Here is a 19,253-nt window from a genome sequence, read left to right on the forward strand (position 1 = left end):
TGGCTACTCCTTTGGTTTGGAGGAAGTGGGAGGATTGGAAAGAGAAGTTGTTCAGAGTGAGGACCAGTTCAGTCCTATCCTTGGCCTGTATTATTTCTAATGACACACTGACCTGTGGCGCCATCATCAAATAACAGAATCTATACATATGCTGTATACTGAGTCATTCAGGACTAATCGCACACCTCCTCTTGACACTTCCATTGTTTCACTATTTGATGCACCACTTGTCTGACGCCTGATATTTGATAGGCAGCAATTTGCCCCAGACAAATATTGGGAAGAATTGGCTTTCCTTTCCACCACAATCTCCTTTCTTTCCCATTATTTCTGTCACTTTTCCTGGCAATTGTCCAAAGCTGAACCAGAACATCTGTAAGAGCAAATTACTGCAGATGTTGGAGTCTGTACTGAAGACAACAAATGCTGGTGATCACAGAGGGTTAAAGAGCATCCATGGAGAGAGAGCAAGCTAACATTTCCAGTATAGATGATATCAGCTCTGATGAAGAGTCATCTAGACTCAAAATGTTAAGCTTACTTTCTCTCCATGGATATTGCCTGACCCCCTGTGATCTAAAATATCAGGAACCTTGGTGCCGTGTTTGACATGGAGATAATATTCAAATCACATCTGTTCCATTGTCAAGACTGCCTTCTATCACATTACTTGATTCTGACCCAGTCTCAATTTATTTGCTGCTGGAGCCCTCTTCCATGCTTTTCTGGGTTTGACCACTCCAATATTGTCCTGGCTAGTATCCCATTGTCCATGCCATGTTCTCTTGTGCTCAACACAAGCCTATCCTTCCTTTAAATCCGAACAACTGTCATCCCTGTGCCTGCTAAATTGCACTGACCAGTAATCTGACAACACCTCAATATCATAATCCCTGTTCTCGTTTTAAATCATAGGATCCCCACAGTGCAGAAAGAGGTCATTCAGCCCATCGGTTTAAGCATTGAACCGCCGAGGGACACCCATCCAGACCCAACTCCCACGCTATCTCCATAACCCCACATTTCTCATGGTTAATCCCCCTAACTTGGACACCATGGGCAAGTTAGCATGGTCAATCCACACAATCTGCACAGCTTTGGATGTGGAAAGCAACTATAGTACACGGAGGAGAATGTACAAACTCCACACACTTATCCAAGGCTGGAAATGAACCTGGGTCCATGGCACTGAAAGACAGCAGTGCTAACCACTGAGCCTCCATGCTTTCACCCCTCCCTTACATTGTAATTTCCCCCGCCTTACAAACATCTGAGATCATTGCACTCCAATTTTGAAAATTTGGACAGCACTAATCTTAATTGGTCCACCAATGGTGACAGCACCTTCAGATGTCTGGGCGCAAACCTATGGAATTCTCTCCATATCCTTGTTTACCTTCCTACCTGTCCTTATTATGTTTGATTAGATTCCCTACAGTGTGGAAACAGGCCCTTCGGCCCAACAACTCCACACCGCCTCTGAAGAGTAACCCACCCAGACCCATTTCCCTCTGACTAATGCACCTAACACTATGGGCAATTTAGCATGGTCAATTCACCTGACCTGCACATCCTTGGAGCACCCAAAGGAAACCCACGCAGACACAGGGAGAATGCGCAAACTCCACACGGACAGTCGTCCGAGGCTGGAATCAAACCTGGGACCCTGGTGTTGTGAGGCAGCAGTGCTAACCACTGAACCACCGTGCCACCCCCACAGATTTCTTAAAATCTCTTTTTGATCTGGAGGTTCCTTCTGTGACCCAATGTCACTTTGTTTTTAAAAGTTTGATTGTGGCATTCTTAAACACCTTGTGATGTTTGCTACATTAAGGTGCTATATAAATGCACAATGTTTATTCTCCCTCACCATAACACAATTGACTGAAACTATCATATTTGATTTGATTTATTACTGTCACATATGCTAAAATACTGTTAAAAGTCTTGTCTTATGTGCTACCAGACAAATCATACCATACATAAATACATCAGGGAATAGAAAAGAGTGCAGAATATAGTGTTACAGCTACAGAGAAGGTGCAGAGAAAGAACAACTTAAGTGAATGAGAGTTACGTTCATAGTCTGATTACAGCGGGGAATCTGTCAGTATAGGTCCAATTGTTCTGTAAAACTATCTTCTTGAACCAACTGTTGTGGAGGGTGCTGACTCTGTGGAACTCATTGCCTTAGAGGACTGTGGAGGCCAAGGCACTGAGTGTATTAAGATCGAGGCAGACAGGTTCAGGATTAGTAAGAGGGTGAAAGACTACAAGGAGAAGGCAGGAGAGTGGGATTGAGAAACCTTTGTCCTACTCAAATGACAGAAACAAAAAAAAACTGCAGATGCTGGAATTGATGGTAGACTGGCAGGAGGCTGGAAGAACACATCACGCCAGGCAGCATCAGGAGGGACAGGCAGGAGGCTGGGGGAACACAGCAAGGCAGGCAGCATCAGGAGGTGGAGAAGTCTACGTTTCGGGTGTAACCCTTCTTCAGGACTGGGGGGTGGGTGTAAGGGGAGCTGTAGATAAAGGGGGTGGCGGGGGCAGGGTGGTGAGGTCGGGATAGGTGGAGACAGGAATGACAGAGCACACTCCCCCTTCCCCCACCCTACCTTCAGCACATAAACCAACATTTTCCTAGCTGCTGTCAGTTCTGAGGAAGGGTCACCGAACTCGAAATGCTAACTCTGATTTCTCTGCATACTTGCTGAGCTTTCCCAGCAACCTCTGTTTTTGTTTGGGTGAGAGATGACTCGACGGGCCGAATGGCCTAAGTCCGCTTCTCCACCGGCCAGTTTTACGGAAAGAAAAAACAACAAAAAAAGTTGATATCCTCACCAAGTCGTCAATGTAATTTGGAGCTCCCTTTGTACAGCTGTTAGCTTGTGCTATTCTGCAAATAGGAGAGGAAATGCGTTAGCAACGATCCTTCCCTAATTGTGCAGAACAACTTTGCGAACGGCGTTAAACACGACGTAGAGAGAGACTGGTGGCGAGCAGCCCCCAATTCACGCATCAATAGACCACTCGGTGAGGGTGAGGTGTGGATGCGGTACCTGGGGGCTTTCCGCAGGTGAGCAGTGTCTGGCCCTGGTTTGCTGAGGCCGGGTTTCACTGATATCATTCTAACATTGGCACTAGCTGCATGACCCATACCCCAGGGAGAGAGGTCCCTGCTGTAGGTCTGAACCGCTTCTCCCGCGCCGGGGGGGCTCCCCTTGTTTATTGATACAGCGGCGTTGCTAAGCAACATCATTGTAAAGCTACAATCGATGGGCGGTGAGGCTGCCCTCCTGGGACACAGAAACATTACCCCCTTTCCCGCTGTTGGCTCAGTATTCTGGCAGGAGGAGCTTCCGAGTGGATCCTGCACTTCCTTGCTCAGCCAGAGCACTGATGGAAGTTCCTTTGTTGTTGTGGTTCTGTTCGCCGAGCTGGGAATTTGTGTTGCAAATTCCCTTGGCATAACTTCAAACAATATACATTAAAGAAAGCGAGCAGTACATCACCCAGCCTCTCAGCAGCACCCTGTCTGATCTCATCTAACCTCAGCTCCATTCCCCCTGCTCGCTCCCCATGATCTTTTAACCCATTACTGACTAGAAATCTGCTTTTCTCTTTAAATTTACTCAATGTCTCAACACCCATCACACTCTGAGGTGAAAACAAAAATCGCTGGAAAACACAACGGGTCAGACAGCATCCGTGGAGGGAGAGAGAGAGAGAGAGCAAAGAAAGCAAGCTAACAGAGCTCTGATGAAGAGTTGTAGAAATATACAGCACAGAAACAGGTCCTTTGATCCAACTCATCCATGCCAACCAGATATTCTCATCTAGTCCCACTTGCCAGCACTCGGCCCATATCCCTCTGAACCCTTCCTATTCTTATACCTATCCAGATGCCTCTTAAATGTTGCAATTGTACCAGCCTCCACCACATCCTCTGGCAGCCCATTCCATACACGTATCACCCTCTGCGTGAAATAGTTGCCCTTAGGTCTCTTTTATATCTTTCCCCTCTCACCCTAAACCTATGCCCTCTAGTTCTGGACTCCCCCACCCCAGGGAAAATGACCTTGTCTATTTACCCTATCCACGTCCCTCATGATTTTATAAATCTCTATAAGGTCACCCCTCAGCCTCCAACTCTGCAGGGAAAACAGCCCCAGCCTGTTCAGCCTCTCCCTACAGCACAAACCCTCCAACCCTGGCAACATCCTTACTAGTTTTTTTCTGCACCCTTTCAAGTTTCACAACATCCTTTGAGTCATCTAGAATCGACACGTTACTTACTTTCTCTCCATCAATACTGCCTGACCCGCTGTGATCTCCAGCATTTTTTGTTGTTTGCAATAATTTGCTCCTACACTCTAGGGTCTGTATTGAGTTCCACAGATTCACAACCTTTTGAGAGAAGTAATTTCCCCTCGTCTGTTTAAATCTGCTCTCTCTTACCCTACAACTGTGACTTCTGTTTCCAGATTTCTTAAAATGAAGAAATATCCTTTCTACGTCCACATTGTCAATCCTCTCTCACATCTTTTATCCCTCAGTTTGATCTCTTCTCATTTTTTTAAACACCAGAGAGTATAGGTCTAAGCTGTTCAATCTCTTCATAAGACTGCACATAACACAGTTCTCCTGCTTCTGCACTCCCTTTACATTTATACCATTTATTACATCTTGCTTCTTGAATTATCAGAAAATCAGACCCTTATAGCACAGAGGCTGTAAATTGTTGGTAATTATGAAACTTCATTCCAGTCATAACAGCATTGTGAAGTATGGTGGCTCAGTGGTTAGCGTCGCTGCCTTATAGTGTCAGGGACCCAGGCTTGATTCCAGCCTCAAGCAACTGTCTCTGTGGAGTTTGTAATTCTCCCCACGTCTGTGGGTTTCCTCCAGGCGCTCTGGTTTCCTCCCCCAGACCAAAGATGTGCAGATTAAGCTGTGCTAAATTGCCCATTGTGTCGAGGGATATGTGGGTTAGGTAGATTGACCATTGGAAATGCAGGGTTATAGGATCATGGTCTGAATGGGATGGTCTTCGGAGGGACAGAGTGGACACAATGGGCTGAATGGCCTTCTTTCACTTTGTAAGGATTCTATGATTCTACAGGAACAAGGATTTAGATTGGATTTTGAGAATCTCATTAAAGTCAATCAGGTTTATACTGCCTCTCTGTGCTTTAGTCTCTAAAATAATATTTGGTTCCTAGAATATTTTTGAGGTGATAACAAGCAGGTAAGGAAGAAATGTAACTTAGTTAGGTTCTCAGAATGTGTTCAATCATGTAATACACTCAGGCGACGGGAGAAAAAAATCCCATGGTGTTGGAGGTAATGTATTAGCAAGGGTAGAGGAAGACATAGAAGATATAAAGAAGATGGACATAGTTGGAACAGGGATCAGTGCTGATGCCACATTTATTTACAATTATATATTAATGATTTGCATGAAGAAGGTGAATGTACTTTTGCTAAGTTTGTAGCTGACAAAACTAAATCAAGAGGCAAGTGCTGAGGACAGCACAAGGAGTCTCCAGAGAGGGGATATAGACGCATTAGGAGATTGGACAAAAACTTGGCAGATGGAATATAATGTTGGAAAATGTGAGATTATGCACTTCAGCAGGGAGAATAGAGGACTGGGATATTATTTAAATGGAGAAAGTGAGGTCTGCAGATGCTGGAGATCAGAGCTGAAAATGTGTTGCTGGAAAAGCGCAGCAGGTCAGGCAGCATCCAGGGAATAGGAGAATCGACATTTCGGGCATAAGCCCTTCTTCAGGAATTGGGCTTATGCCCGAAATGTCGATTCTCCTGTTCCCTGGATGCTGCCTGACCTGCTGCGCTTTTCCAGCAACACATTTTCAGCTATTGTTTAAATGGAGAAAGCTTGCAGAAAGCTGCAGAACAAGGGAATCCTTGTCCCTGGATCACAAAAGCTAGCATCCAATGTCAGCACGTAATAGGGAAAGTTGACATTTATTTTAAAGGGAGTGAAGTATAAATGTGGGGAGGTTTCATCAAAACTACAAAAGGCACTAGTCACACCACAGCCAGAACACTGTGAACATTTTTGAGACCCTTATTCAAGGAGAGATAGATTGACAATGGAGGCAGTTGAGAAAAATTTTACAAGGCTGTTACCATGTATGAAGGAGAAGTTGAGTAGATTGGCCTTGTATTCATTGAAATTTAGAATTATGAGCAGTGACCTCATTGAAACATATAAGATTCTAAGAGGACTGGACAGGATTGGTGTAGAAAGGTTGTTTCCCCTTGTGGGAAACTCTAGGACCAGAGGACACAATCCCAGGATAAAGGGGCACATGTTTAGATTAGATTAGATTACATTACAGTGTGGAAACAGGCCCTTCGGCCCAACAAGTCCACACCGACCCGCCGAAACGAAACCCACCCATACCCCTACATTTACCCCTTACCTAACACTACGGGCAATTTAGTATGGCCAATTCACCTGGCCCTGCACATCTTTGTGACTGTGGGAGGAAACCGGAGCACCCGGAGGAAACCCACGCAGACACGGGGAGAACGTGCAAACTCCACACAGTCAGTCGCCTGAGGCGGGAATTGAAGACACTTTAAAACAGAGATGAGGAGAAACTTCTTCTCTCAGAGGCTAGTGAAATCTGTGGAATTCTATACCCCAGAGAGTGGTCATTAAGTATATTCAAAGCTGTGATAGATTTTTAATCAGTAAGGAAATCAAGAATTTAAAAAAAAAATAGGCAGGAAAGTGGAGTTGAAGATTATCAGGTCAGCAATGAGTTCATTGAATATTGGAGCAGACTTGATGGGCTGAATGGCCTATTTCTAATTCTATATCATATGGTCTTACTGCCTTATCTTTCCCCCTTGCCCAGTGTGTTTTGTTTTTAATATATGTCAAATTCTTTTTTTGGAAGTTACTATTAAATCTGCTTCCACCAACCTGCTTGCAATGCATTTCATTGCAATGAGCCTCATAAATGTGCAATTAAACATAATTTACAGGAGCTAATGTTCTTTAAAAGAAAGTCGGACAACATTTTGAGCTGCTGCAATACTGAAGTTATTTATCTTTGTATGTGTATCTTGTGGGAGAATGACATATTTTTGTCATGGCTGAATCATTCCCAGGATCTCTTCAGATTTGAAATAGCAGAATTGCTGCAGATTTAAAGGGTATATCCAATCTGACTGAATGATATTTGCCTGTGCTCATTACTACATTGGGGATGACTAAAGAAGGCAACATGGACATAGAATAAATACAAATGGGAACTCAATGAGTCTCAAAGGTAACTCCCTTCCTAGTACAGTGTGTGTGGCCTTGCATCCCAAGGACAGTAGTCATTGAAGAAGGCAGCTCACTGTCACCTTTTCAAAGGTTGTGCAAGGTCAATAAATGCTGGCTAAACCAGCAACACCCACATAGAGTCATACAGCATGGAAACAGACCCTTCAGTCCAACTAGTCCAAGCCGAACATACTGTAGCCCCAAACCAAACTAGTCCCACCTGCCTGCTCTTCGCCCAAATCCCTCCAAACCTTTTCTATTCATGTACTTATCGAAGTGTCTTTTAAACATTGTAACTGTGCCCATATCCACCACTTGCTCAGAAAGTTCATTCCACACATGAACTAGTCTCTGTAAAAAACAATTTGCCCCTCATGTCTTTTTTAAATCTGTCTTTTCTCACCCCTAGTCTTGAAATCCTCCTTCCTCGGGAAAAGACACCTACTTGTAGCGAAAAATATGACACTGTGCATAAGAGCACGGTGTTTTTTTCTTATAGTGATACAAAACATGAACATAAGAACTAGGAGCAGGAGTAGGCCGTCCGGTCCTTCGAGCCTGCTCCACCAATCAGTAAGATCATGGCTACTCTTTTCATGGACTCAGCTCCACTGACCTGCCCTCCCACCATATCCCTTAATTCCTTTATTTTTCAAAAAAGTATATACCTTAGCTTTAAAGGCGATTACTGAACTCGCTTCAATGACTTCCTTGGGCAGGGAATTCCATAGATTAGCAACCCTCTGGGTTTGTATTTGCACTTCTGTCACTCCAGATGTGGAAGGTGCTTCATATGAGCTTTATAAAACTAAATGTGATACCTGCCACATAACAATATAACATCAGATGCCATCATCTGGGGTGAGTTGGACAATCTTTCTGACAAAAACCTGACCTTGTTTGGATGTGGTTTACATTTTTAGATGAGAAAAATGAATGTACAACTGCTATAGTTGGGACCACAAATAGTGAGGATGACAACATGTCTACTAATGATACAGGCAGGTTTAGTGAGTGAGTACAAACTTTCCCAAAGATTGCCAGCATCCCAGATGGTGGTCTTCAGCCAGTTCAATTCACTCCATGTGATATCAGGAAATGACTGTCGGCACTGGATACTGCAAAGGCGATGGGACCTGACAATATCCCTGCAGTAGTACTAAGAACATATGACAGCCCAGGCAAGCTCTTCCAGTGCAACCACAACCCTAGCATGTAGTTGACAGTGTGGAAAATTGCCCAGGTATGTCCTGTACACAAAAACAGGACAAATACAACCATGGCCAATTACCGCCCCATCAGTCTATTTTCTATCGCGAGTAAAATGAGTGAGGTGTCATCAGTAGTTTGATATCAAATAACATTTTCTTTGCAATGACATACTCAGCTCCTGACCTCATTGTGATTTTGAATCAAACATGGACAAAACAGTTGAATTCTAGAGGTGAGGTGAGAGTGACAGTGTTGACATCAAGGTGGCATCAAGGAGCCCTAGCCAAACTGGAGTCATTGGGAATCTTGGAAAACCTCAATGCTCATTGGAGTCATGCCTACCACATAGGAAAATGGTTCTGGTTGTTGGAGTTCAGTCATCTCAGCTCTTGAACATCTCTACAGGAGTTCTTCAGGGTAGAGTCCCAGACATAAATATCATCAGCTGCTTCATCAACTGCCTTTCCTCCATCATTAGCTCAGAAATGGGGATATTCATTGATGATTGCACATTGTTTAGCGCCATTTGTGTCTCCTGATGTCCAACTGTAGCAAGATCTCGACAATATCCAGGCTTGTGCTGAAAGTTGACAAGGAATATTTGTGTCAGACAAATGAACCTATCCAAATAGAGAAAATCAAACCATCATTCCTTGACATTCAATGGCACTACCATCTGAATCCTCTGCTATCAACATCTTAGGGGGTTACCTTTGACCAGAAATAGAACTGGATTTGCTGTATAAAGACAGTGGCTACAATAACAGGTCAGGAACACTGTGGCAAGTAACTCACCTCCTGACTCCCCAAAGACTGTCCACCATCTGCAGGGCTCAGGTCAGGGGTGTGCTGGAATACTCCCCATTGGCCTGGATGGGTGCAACTGCAACAACCCTCAGTAAGTTTGACACCAACTAGACTAAAGCCGCTCACTTGATTGACACCACATCCTGAAACATTCACTCCCACCACCTCAAACATTCTGTAGTGGCAGTGTGTACCATCTGCAAGATGCACTTCAGAAATTCACCAAAGATCCTTAAACAGTATCTTCCAAACCCACAACCACTTCCATCTCGAAGGACAAGGGCAGCAGATACAAGGTTAAAACTCCAAAAAGAAGCAGATACAAGGGTACACTACCATCTACAAGTTCCCCTCCAAGGCAATCACCATCCTGACTTGGAAATATATTGCCAATCCTTCACTGCTGCTGCATCAAATTGCTAGATCTGCCTCCTTAAGGGCATTGTGGGTCTACCTACAGTAGATGGACTGCAGCGGTTACAGTTAAACAACAAAGCAGCTCACCTCCACCTTCTCACGGGGCAACCAGGGTTGAGCAATAACTGTTGGCCCAGTCAGCAATGCACAAATCAATAAAAAACATTGTCAGTATTTGATATTAAAAGGTATGAAATAAGCTTTTAATACTGTTTTTAATATATATTTCCCTACCCAACTTGTTTTACATTGTGCATGTCTTTGCAGCTTGACTTCTGAGTGATTTTATTTGCCTATCCTAGTGCTCCTCAGCATTGTCTGCTGGCTCCAAATAAATCCTGCTGGCTTTCCCTGGGGACAGCTGTAGATGATCTTCCTTGGTGATGTCAAGCTTCTCTTGCTAACCATTCTTCAAACTGCAAGGAGTTGGTCATCATTTCCATGCAAGAGATGTGTTCCAAACGCTTGCTTTGATTTGATTTATTTGTTGTCACGTGTATTTTGTTGCAAAATAATGTGAAACATCTTATATCATGTCGCTACTCTCTGGCAACATCTTAAGACAGAAACAAAATCAAAACACTGAATACAAAGGCAGAAGAATGAAGGAAGAAGGTGTCCAACTTTACGGTCCTTCTTGTTAAGTGATCTATTGTGGGCCAGGGGCCTGCTGTCCAGACCAGGAGACCCTTCTGCCATCACAGTCACCACTAGAATGAAAGTTGCCCACTCTTCAGTGGGTTTGGAAGATACTGTTTAAGGATCTTTGGTGAATTTCTGAAGTGCATCTTCCATCTCTCACTTCCATTGACACTCTCACCACTGAGTCCTCACTGGCCCTCGCCAATGTGGATGCCACCTAACTTGACTCAGCCGGCTCTATGAAACTGAATCATAAGAATCCCTACAGTGTGGAAACAGGCCCTTCGGCCCAACAAGTCCACACAGACCCATTTCCCCAACCCTATATTTAACCCTGACTAATGCACCTAACCCACATATCCCTGAACACTATGAGAAAATTAGCATGGCCAATTCACCTCACCTGCACATCTTTGGACTGTGAGAGGAACCCACACAGGCATAGGTAGAATGTACAAACTCCACACAGTCACCCAAGGCTGGAATCGAACCTGGGTTCCTGCCGCTGTGAGGTAGCAGTGCTAACCACTGAGCCACACTGCTGAGACCACTCGAATCCATGCTGCAGGCCCCACTCAAGTCTGCACAGCTGGGCCTACTTGAGCCCATGCTGCTGGGCCTACTCGAGTCCATGCTGCTGGGCCTACTTGAGTCTAGCTACTGGGCCTACTTGAGTCCATGCTGCTGGGCCTACTTGAGTCTAGCTGCTGGGCCTACTTGCTGCCAACGTTGCCGCTGCGACTCAACTCTTCACCAACGCGTAAGTAAAATTAAATCGACGAGATAAAGAAAATGTGAGAAGATAGGAAACAACAAAAAGAAACAAAAACAAAAGTGAACAGAGCGGTTAAGACCTGGTCTCAGAAGCCATACTCCATCTCCATCTTACCAGTCAGGATGCAACCTTGAGAGTAGCCCTAAACCAACACCATAAAACATCTGAATGTTCGTTGCTAAGTTCAATCAGAAGATCTGTGCCATAGTCGTTGCTGTATGTAGCAGCAAATATGAAGGAAACTCCAAACTCTAATGTTTACTAGAATAAACAACAGGAAGCTTCGCCTACTGCTACAATTAGCAATAATTAAGATGCTCTAAGTATCCACATAAATGCTCTTCTCAGGACAATAACAATCATTGTCACTACACTTCCTGTGGTTACCTTGTGTCATACGCGATAATTGAAGTACTCTGGAACAGGCTAGTAGTGATGGTAGCATTTGTGACATTCATTCTTATTACATTACAATTGGAATGTCAGCTGGCAACCAGCAGCTGATGAGAACTCTTTTATAATTCACAAAGTATTACAGTTCCAGGCTTGTTTTCATCTTCATGACAATGGGCAGTGTTCTAAGACTTCCTTTTTGCCCACATTGTCGTAAGCCACATTTGATTTTAATCCAAAAATTGACAGCTGAAGATAAAGAAAGTCTGTGACATCTAGCTGTTGTTGTAAATTATACCAATTATGTTCTGTAGTAAGGGGAAATACAGGCAGGATAACATGATGATTTCACTTTTTCAAAATGTTTCACAATTCATATTTCTTTGTTTGCAACTGAACAAAAGAGTTCTAGCCAAAAGTGAGGACTGCAGCTGCTGGAAACCAGAGTTTAGATCAGGGAGGTGCTGGAAAAGCACAGCAGGTCAGACAGCATCTGAGGAGCAGGAAAATCGACGTTTCGGGCAAAAGCCCTTCAACAGGAATACAGGCAGAGTGCCTGCAGAGTGGAGAGATAAATGGGGGAATAGGTGAATGGGGGTGGGGATGGAGGTGATAGGTCAGAGGGGAGGGTGGAGCGGTTAGGTGGGAAGGGAGATTGGCAGGTAGGACAGGTCATGGGGGGCTGTGGTAGCGAGTCTGTTTCAGTACATGGTTGAAGAGCTTCAAGACAAAGGAGATGACCTGGGGGTGGCAGTGAGAGAGAGACTTACTGAGATTCTGGTGAAGAGAAGAGGAAAACTTCTTCAAGGTAGGCATCCTTGCAAGAGGATTCGCAGTAAGGTTAAAATCAACTTGGCAAAAGTGAGGACTGCAGATGCTGGAAACCAGAGTTTAGAAAAAAAAGTTCTAGCACTGATCCCCAATGGCATCCCACTTACATTTAATTTTAGCAATTATTGGAAATATTATTAGTTAGAGTTGTCAGGGAATGATATTTAACTGGTAGCTTTTGTTTTAAAACATTTGCCACGTGTTTACTTTGATTCAACAGACCAATTGAATTGGAAGGTGAGAGTTATGGGACAACTGTTGCATTATTATAATATCTTAGGGGAACACTCCCACAACTGATTCTCTCTAATCCCTCACGCCTCTCATTTTCTTTATCCCATTCCTCTTTTGAATGCCTGATAGCAAGATCATGCTTAAGATAGCAGGTATGTGCAAAAGGCACCAGGCCATGATAAAGATGGATGGATGTACTGGTGTGTACTCATGAATCCCCTATAGACCCAGGCAGCAGAATTATATCGTCAGGACACTTTGCTGGTTCTGGCATGGCTCTAACTATAGGTATGCTGATCAGGAAGTAGACGAGAGTTATGTACCAAGTATGTAGAAGGCATCCTCAGTTGCCTAACCAGCTTCTGATTCTATGTAACAGTTCAGTAATGCAAGATACATATGGTGGCTGCAGAATGAAGATCATTGTGGCTGTCACTGAGATATTGACCTAGAGAATTTTTGATCATAGTCACACACAAACCCCTTCAAGTAATTGCTCAATATCCAACAGTACTTCCACAAACCCTCCATCAGCAAAACGTAAACCAAAAGCAGCTTGCTTAGAAAATGGCAGTTATCCCTTTAAATAAATCCATTTGGGAGAGGGGGCTGTTGGACAGGTGTCCATTACACCACAAATGCATACTCAGCTACAAGTGAATATGGGAGACTCTTAACTGTGCCAATGTGATCCTGCCAAATGATAGAACATAGCTTGGATTTATCTCTTCGAAGCTAAAGAGTGGCATTAGACATCACTTTGCCATGGCCTACGGCATGTTCACTCACATGATTAAACGCTTTTCAGCTCATTTCATACCTAAGTGTATTGTAGCAAGGTAATGTTTTATATTCTGTCATGGGATGAGGATGTGACTAGCTAGGCAGCATTTATTACCCATCCCTAATTGCCCAGAGGGAGTTAAGAGTCAACCACATTGCTATGAGTCTGGAGCCACATGTGGACCAGACCAGGTAAGGATGGCAGTTTCCTTCCCTAAAGGACATTAGTGAACCAGATAGATTTTTCCAGCAATTGGCAATGGGATCATGGTCATTGTTAGACTGTGTTTAATTTCATATTTTTATTGCATTCAAATTCCACCATCTGCAGTGGCTGGATTTGAGTGCAGGTCTACAGAATATTAACCCGGATCTCTAGATTAACAGTGCAGTGATAATACCACTGGGCCATCCCTTCCTAGTTGTATGATAAATGGCAAATCAAATGGGACAGCCAAGCAAGAAGTTCTGGGCCCTGATGGGACTTTCACAGGTTAAAGATTTGGGATCTCACTAATGTGCTGCCCATTCAATTCCTTCTTCACCAACGCACTATCCTTGTCCCCTTCATTCTCCCCTTCAGCCCTATTTATGCCAATACTATACATTTGGCCATTGATTTCCATATTTTGCCCTTGTGTCCCTCACTATCTAAGCACCAGCGCCCCTCACCCCTCTGCTGATTGAGGCTAGCTGAACCTTGACATTCCTTGAACCCTGTACAAAGCTGAATTTTCCCCAATCTCAGCTTCCAAATCCCAAAATGCTGCATCCAGCTGCTGTTGGAACGAGACTATTCCCTTCACTGCTCAATATCCCCAGGCTGATCACAAGACGTGGCCTTCCCTCAGCAGAGGACACTCTGGACAAAGCCTACATCACCCCTGATCCCCACCCTCCACCCCACTCCCAAAGCCTGATTGCAGCACACCCTCGCCCCTCCCCTTTACCACTCTGTGACTCTTCAAGAGAAACTTGTTTCCAGAGCAACGAAATGCTAATCCATGCAAACACCTCAATCTCAGCTGGTAAGAAGGTTGACTCACTGCCTGAGGGGGGAGAATTTAATTGCTAAAGATTTTCTCATTTTGCATCACACCCAATTAAGTTCACACACCCACCACTGTTCGAGCCTCCTCTGGGGCTGGATAATCCAGACCATAACATCCAGTGACCACTACCAATACATGTTCCATATACAGAAATGGCACATCTGTGCTGTCATAATAGGAGTTGCTGGAGAAACCCTTCTGAGGAAGGATGACTGAACACCAAATCTCCTCTACTTTCTCTCTACAGATGCTGCCAGACCTGCTGAATTTCTCCAGAAATTTCTGTTTTTGTTTCAGATCTTCAGCATCTGTAGTTCTATGTCTTATTTTATATCTGTGCTATCAGTCAGTCAGGGCATTTCACATCAGATGAGCCAAAAGCTTTCAACAGTCAATATTTTACTGAGGTATGAATCTGAAATCCATTTTTTTGCTTTCTTTCTTTTAAAATAAACTTAGGTTAAAAGTCATATTTAGATTAAGTGTTTAACTTCTGAATTATTTCAAAGAACTAAAAAGTATATTCTCACATAAAAGCAAAACAATACCCCACAAATTTTAATAAATAAAGTCATTTCCATTTTTCAGGGAATTAAGAAAAGAAAACCAATTTGAATCAAGGTACTCAGCGAACTGAACTATCAAAATTAATTTGATGCCAGTCATTCAGTCAATCGTTATTTCTTTTAAAATTAAAGATTCTGCTTTGAATAATTACTTTAAATTGCACAAGCAAAGCTGTTTAAAATGCAAATTGTAGGAAATTTTTTTTTTTAGAATTCATCAACACAAACTAAAGACAGCAACAAAGGATTGCTTTGAAAAAGCAACCTTACGATCCCCCAAACAACTTGCCGTCCATGAGATATGGCATGTAGCCATTCGTGTAAATTAAATAAAAACAGCACAAGCTCCCACATCAACAATGAAACAACTGATCTGTTTCAGGTATTATATAAACATTGCCAAAGACAATGGCAGGAATGATCCTGTTATTCTTTGAATATGGCTGCGGGAGTCTTTTATATCTACTTGAAAGAGCAGGCAGGGCCTTAATTAAACATTTCACCTGAAAGACACCTCTGATAGTACAGCATTCAATTTTTGTTAGGCTTGACTATATTAGTGGTTTAAACCTACTAAGAAGAAAGATTGACGCCAAATTAAATTTTGTTGCTGCAAACATTGCATTATGAAATCCACAGTTAATTACAAAGAAGGGGGATTAAGTTAGAATTTAAGTTATTAAATTATTAAACCTCCAAGCTAGATGTATGTGGAATTGCTATTTCACTGTTCTACTATTAATACTTGCTGTCTCTCTATTTCTTGCGACCATTAAAAGCATGTGGAGGCTTTCAGCATCTGCCTGAACATTATTAAATAATTTGGGACAGTGCTCATTAGACCAGACACCAATTGATGAATGTACACACCTAGACAATAATTAAGTAAAATCTACAAATTTAGACTGGGAATTGAATCTCATCTCATCTGTCTATGTAATTAGTATAGCATTAATAGATAATATTGCACCTAATAATGAAACCCCTGGAGTGTGACACACTCTTGGTCAGGAACCAGCCTTATCATGCAGAAAGCATTGGGAGGAACCATACAGGAGTCCAAGTGACATATGTTACGGTGAGATTTGTAGCAGAATTGGGTGAGAACCTCATCAAGACAGAGTCTGATATCAGGAGGGTCTTACTCCAACTATTATGCTTTTTGACAAGTGGTGTGATGAGTTTCTCATTAAGCAGCGGAAAGTTGCCAAACGCAGGGGATTATTACTTGTTAAACACCTTGCTAACTGCTCATCACGCCCCATTGATATTCAGCTTTCTATCGTATCAAAATGGTCAAACAAACTGGACACCTAGAAACTAGAGCAGGTGCTTATCAAATTCAGCTTGTTCCATATTGGACATGGGGCACCAACATCTCGGGGAATGAACCATGGTTACCATGCCCACAGACAGTGGCATATAATGTGTGCCAGCTTATAAGAATCTTTTTGGCACATTTCCAATCTACTTGTAGGACACTTCTGCACTTCAGTGCCTCACCTAAGGCTGCATCAGCAACTATCATTGTGATGCGACAGCAAGGACATTTTATATTCAGGGACACACAGCCAGCTCCTGGACTGGACCAGGCTGTATTGCTGGGTTCTCCCCTCACTGTCTTAGCGTTCACTGACTCTGAACCCATGGATGTTGTCTGGCCTTAAAATTTGCAACTTTCCACTTCAGCCAGAGATACCATATTATTTCTGTATTGACTTGCCATTTATTGCTCACAATAAAGAGTCAGAGTAAAACAACATAGAAACAAGCTCTTTGGCCCACCAGGTCTTTGCTGACCAACATACACCAAGCTACATAATTCCATTTACCTGCCCTTAATCCAGAGCCCACCATACCCTAACATTCTCAGTCTCATCCAGATGCTTGTTAAACATTGTGAGTGTACCTCAATCATTCTACCACCTTCTGGCTGAAAAGAGTTTTTCTCAGATCTCCTCTCAAACATTTACTCCTCAACTTAAACTTATGTCCTACAGGAAGGAAGTATGTTGTGGTTGTCAGTAAGTCTCAATTAATGTCCAAAGATGTGCAGGTTAGATGGAATCACCAAAGTGTCCAGGGATGTGAAGGCTAGATAGGTTAGCCATGGGAACATGCAGGGTTACAGGGATAGGGTAGGGAAGTGTATCTGGATGGGATGCTCTTTGGAGGGTCAATATAGACATGATGGGCTGAATGACCTGCTTCCACATTGTAAGGATTCCGTGACAACTCAGAGGAGACAGGCTGTGTTCAGAGAATGCCAGAACAGTAAGTTTAGGAAAAGCTTGCAAGATTAACCTAGGGGCTTGGAAATGAAAAGTCAATCGGAGACAAAATGCCTTCCATTTAAGGGTGAGGAACTGAATGTTAGACAGACCATCACTCATCTTGACTCCTTCTTCTCTATTGTGGGTACGGACTGAGAGGGTGGCAGGTATTTCAGGAGATGGAAATACATGGTACAGCTGTTACTTGTGGTGAAGCTAAGGAGGTGTCCCAAACGAGTGATTAGGCAATGCAGAGAGCATATGGAATTAGTATAGTTAGGGTTTAAGGGGGAATAGCTGGTGAAGTAAGGTTGAGAATGATAGAGCATTAGCTTGGTGGGAGATGGGTGCTGTAGCAGAGAGAGAGTGTGAGATATCAGAGAGAAGGTGGTGGCACTTACACTGGTGGGATGGAGAAAGTTACAGATCTTCCTCCTACAGTATTGGGCTTTCCTCAAGATGGCTGAACCTGCTGTAACCCAGAGCCCACCTCAGAGCAGGCTGGACATTTGGTGGTAATGGCCTTCGTTGTTGATGCTGAGGTATGAGGAAGTCCCATGAGTACACCAGCTGGTCCAGCAGGACCTCCAGATTCCTGCCCTCAAACACGATGCCAATATCCTTACCTGCCATGTCCAGGGCTAATCCCAGGAACCTACCGGGCAACTCCTGGTAGTAATGGTCTGAGTGCACGATAGCACAGATTCAAGGGATGTCGATGAATTCCAGGATATCCACTGGGTGGTGAGTTGTTCTGGGTATGCATGTGGTAAGACAGAGTCAGAATTGGCAGTGGCTCATGCTATCTAGGTGGGATACTTCAATAATGCTGCATGTTTCATAAGTTACAGCAAGAAATCCTGCCAAGCCTTGCAGCTATAATCCCTCCAGAAAAACCATTCTGTCTCCGATTGACTTTTCATTTCCAAGCCCCTAGGTTAATCTTGCAAGCTTTTCCTAAACTTACTGTTCTGGCATTCTCTGAACACAGCCCGTCTCCTCTGAGTTTTCACAGAACCCTTACAATGTGGAAGCAGGCCATTCAGCCCATCGTGTCTATACTGACCCTCCAAAAAGCATCTCATCCAGATACACTTCCCGACCTTATCCCTGTAACCCTCATGTTCCCATGGCTAACCCACCTAGACTGCACATCCCTGGACACTTTGTGTGATTCCATCTAACCTACACATCTTTGGACATTAATTGAGACTTACTGACAACCACAACACACTTCCTTCCTGTAGGACATAAGTTTAAGTTGAGGAGTAAATGGTTGAGAGGAGATCTTAGAGAAACCAACCACACTGAGTCAAAAAATACATTTAGCCCAGAAATTGAAAGAATGAGATTGTGTGAAATCTGCGAAAAATGAAGGCAGAATACTCTAAGTGCAAAAGAGACAACAGGAATATTGAGTTTATTCAGTAAGATAAATATTCTCAGTGGAAAACCACTGCTGCCATCTGTTGCTCACTTTCTGCTTCAGCCAGTAGAATCAGACCATCTGAGGGCCATTTTATTTCTATTCATGCTATCAATAATGCACCATAACCAAGAATTAGTTTGTTTATGAGAGCCATCTTATATTCCCAAATTATAATGTACCAACTATTCCAGTATTAGGGACAAATTTGATATCGGTGCAGTTGGGTAGACATTTTTAGACTGTGTGTTTGCACTATTTTCTGATCTCTCCAAATTTTAGTCCAATACACATTGTAAGTTGTTTGGCCTTTCTTTTGCATTTGCTTCCAGCATGTTACACATCACTGGCTGGGCCAGCATTTATTGCCCATCCCTAATTGCCCAGAGGGGAGTTTAGAGTCAACCCCATTGCTGTGGGTCTGGAGTCACACGTCAGCCAGACCAGGTAAGGATGGCCGATTTCCCTCCCTAAAGGACATTAGTGAATGTAATGAGTTTTTCTGACATTTCACAACACTCATGTTCATT

The 19,253-nt window shown here is 43.3% G+C and overlaps 1 protein-coding gene across 4 annotated transcripts in view; it reads right to left on the minus strand.

Annotated features, from left to right (window-relative positions):
- Positions 1–19,253, minus strand: part of LOC122563891 (coiled-coil domain-containing protein 192-like) — a 121,816-nt gene that overhangs the window by 91,335 nt on the left and 11,228 nt on the right. For 3 of the 4 annotated variants that reach the window (XR_006315769.1, XM_043718115.1, XM_043718102.1), the window contains exons 1-2: positions 3,063–3,220; positions 2,845–2,899 (exon numbers count right to left, since the gene is read on the minus strand). The exons of the other annotated variant lie outside the window; for it this stretch is intronic. Coding sequence is in view for 2 of the 3 variants with exons in the window: in XM_043718115.1 (XP_043574050.1) it covers positions 2,845–2,899; positions 3,063–3,160 (153 nt within the window). In the remaining variant the exon portion in view is untranslated. Of the gene's footprint in view, positions 1–2,844; positions 2,900–3,062; positions 3,221–19,253 lie in introns of those variants that run through there. 4 annotated transcript variants of the gene reach the window in all.

The sequence above is a fragment of the Chiloscyllium plagiosum genome, chromosome 2 (genome assembly GCF_004010195.1).
Source record: "Chiloscyllium plagiosum isolate BGI_BamShark_2017 chromosome 2, ASM401019v2, whole genome shotgun sequence".
Taxonomy (NCBI): domain Eukaryota; kingdom Metazoa; phylum Chordata; class Chondrichthyes; order Orectolobiformes; family Hemiscylliidae; genus Chiloscyllium; species Chiloscyllium plagiosum.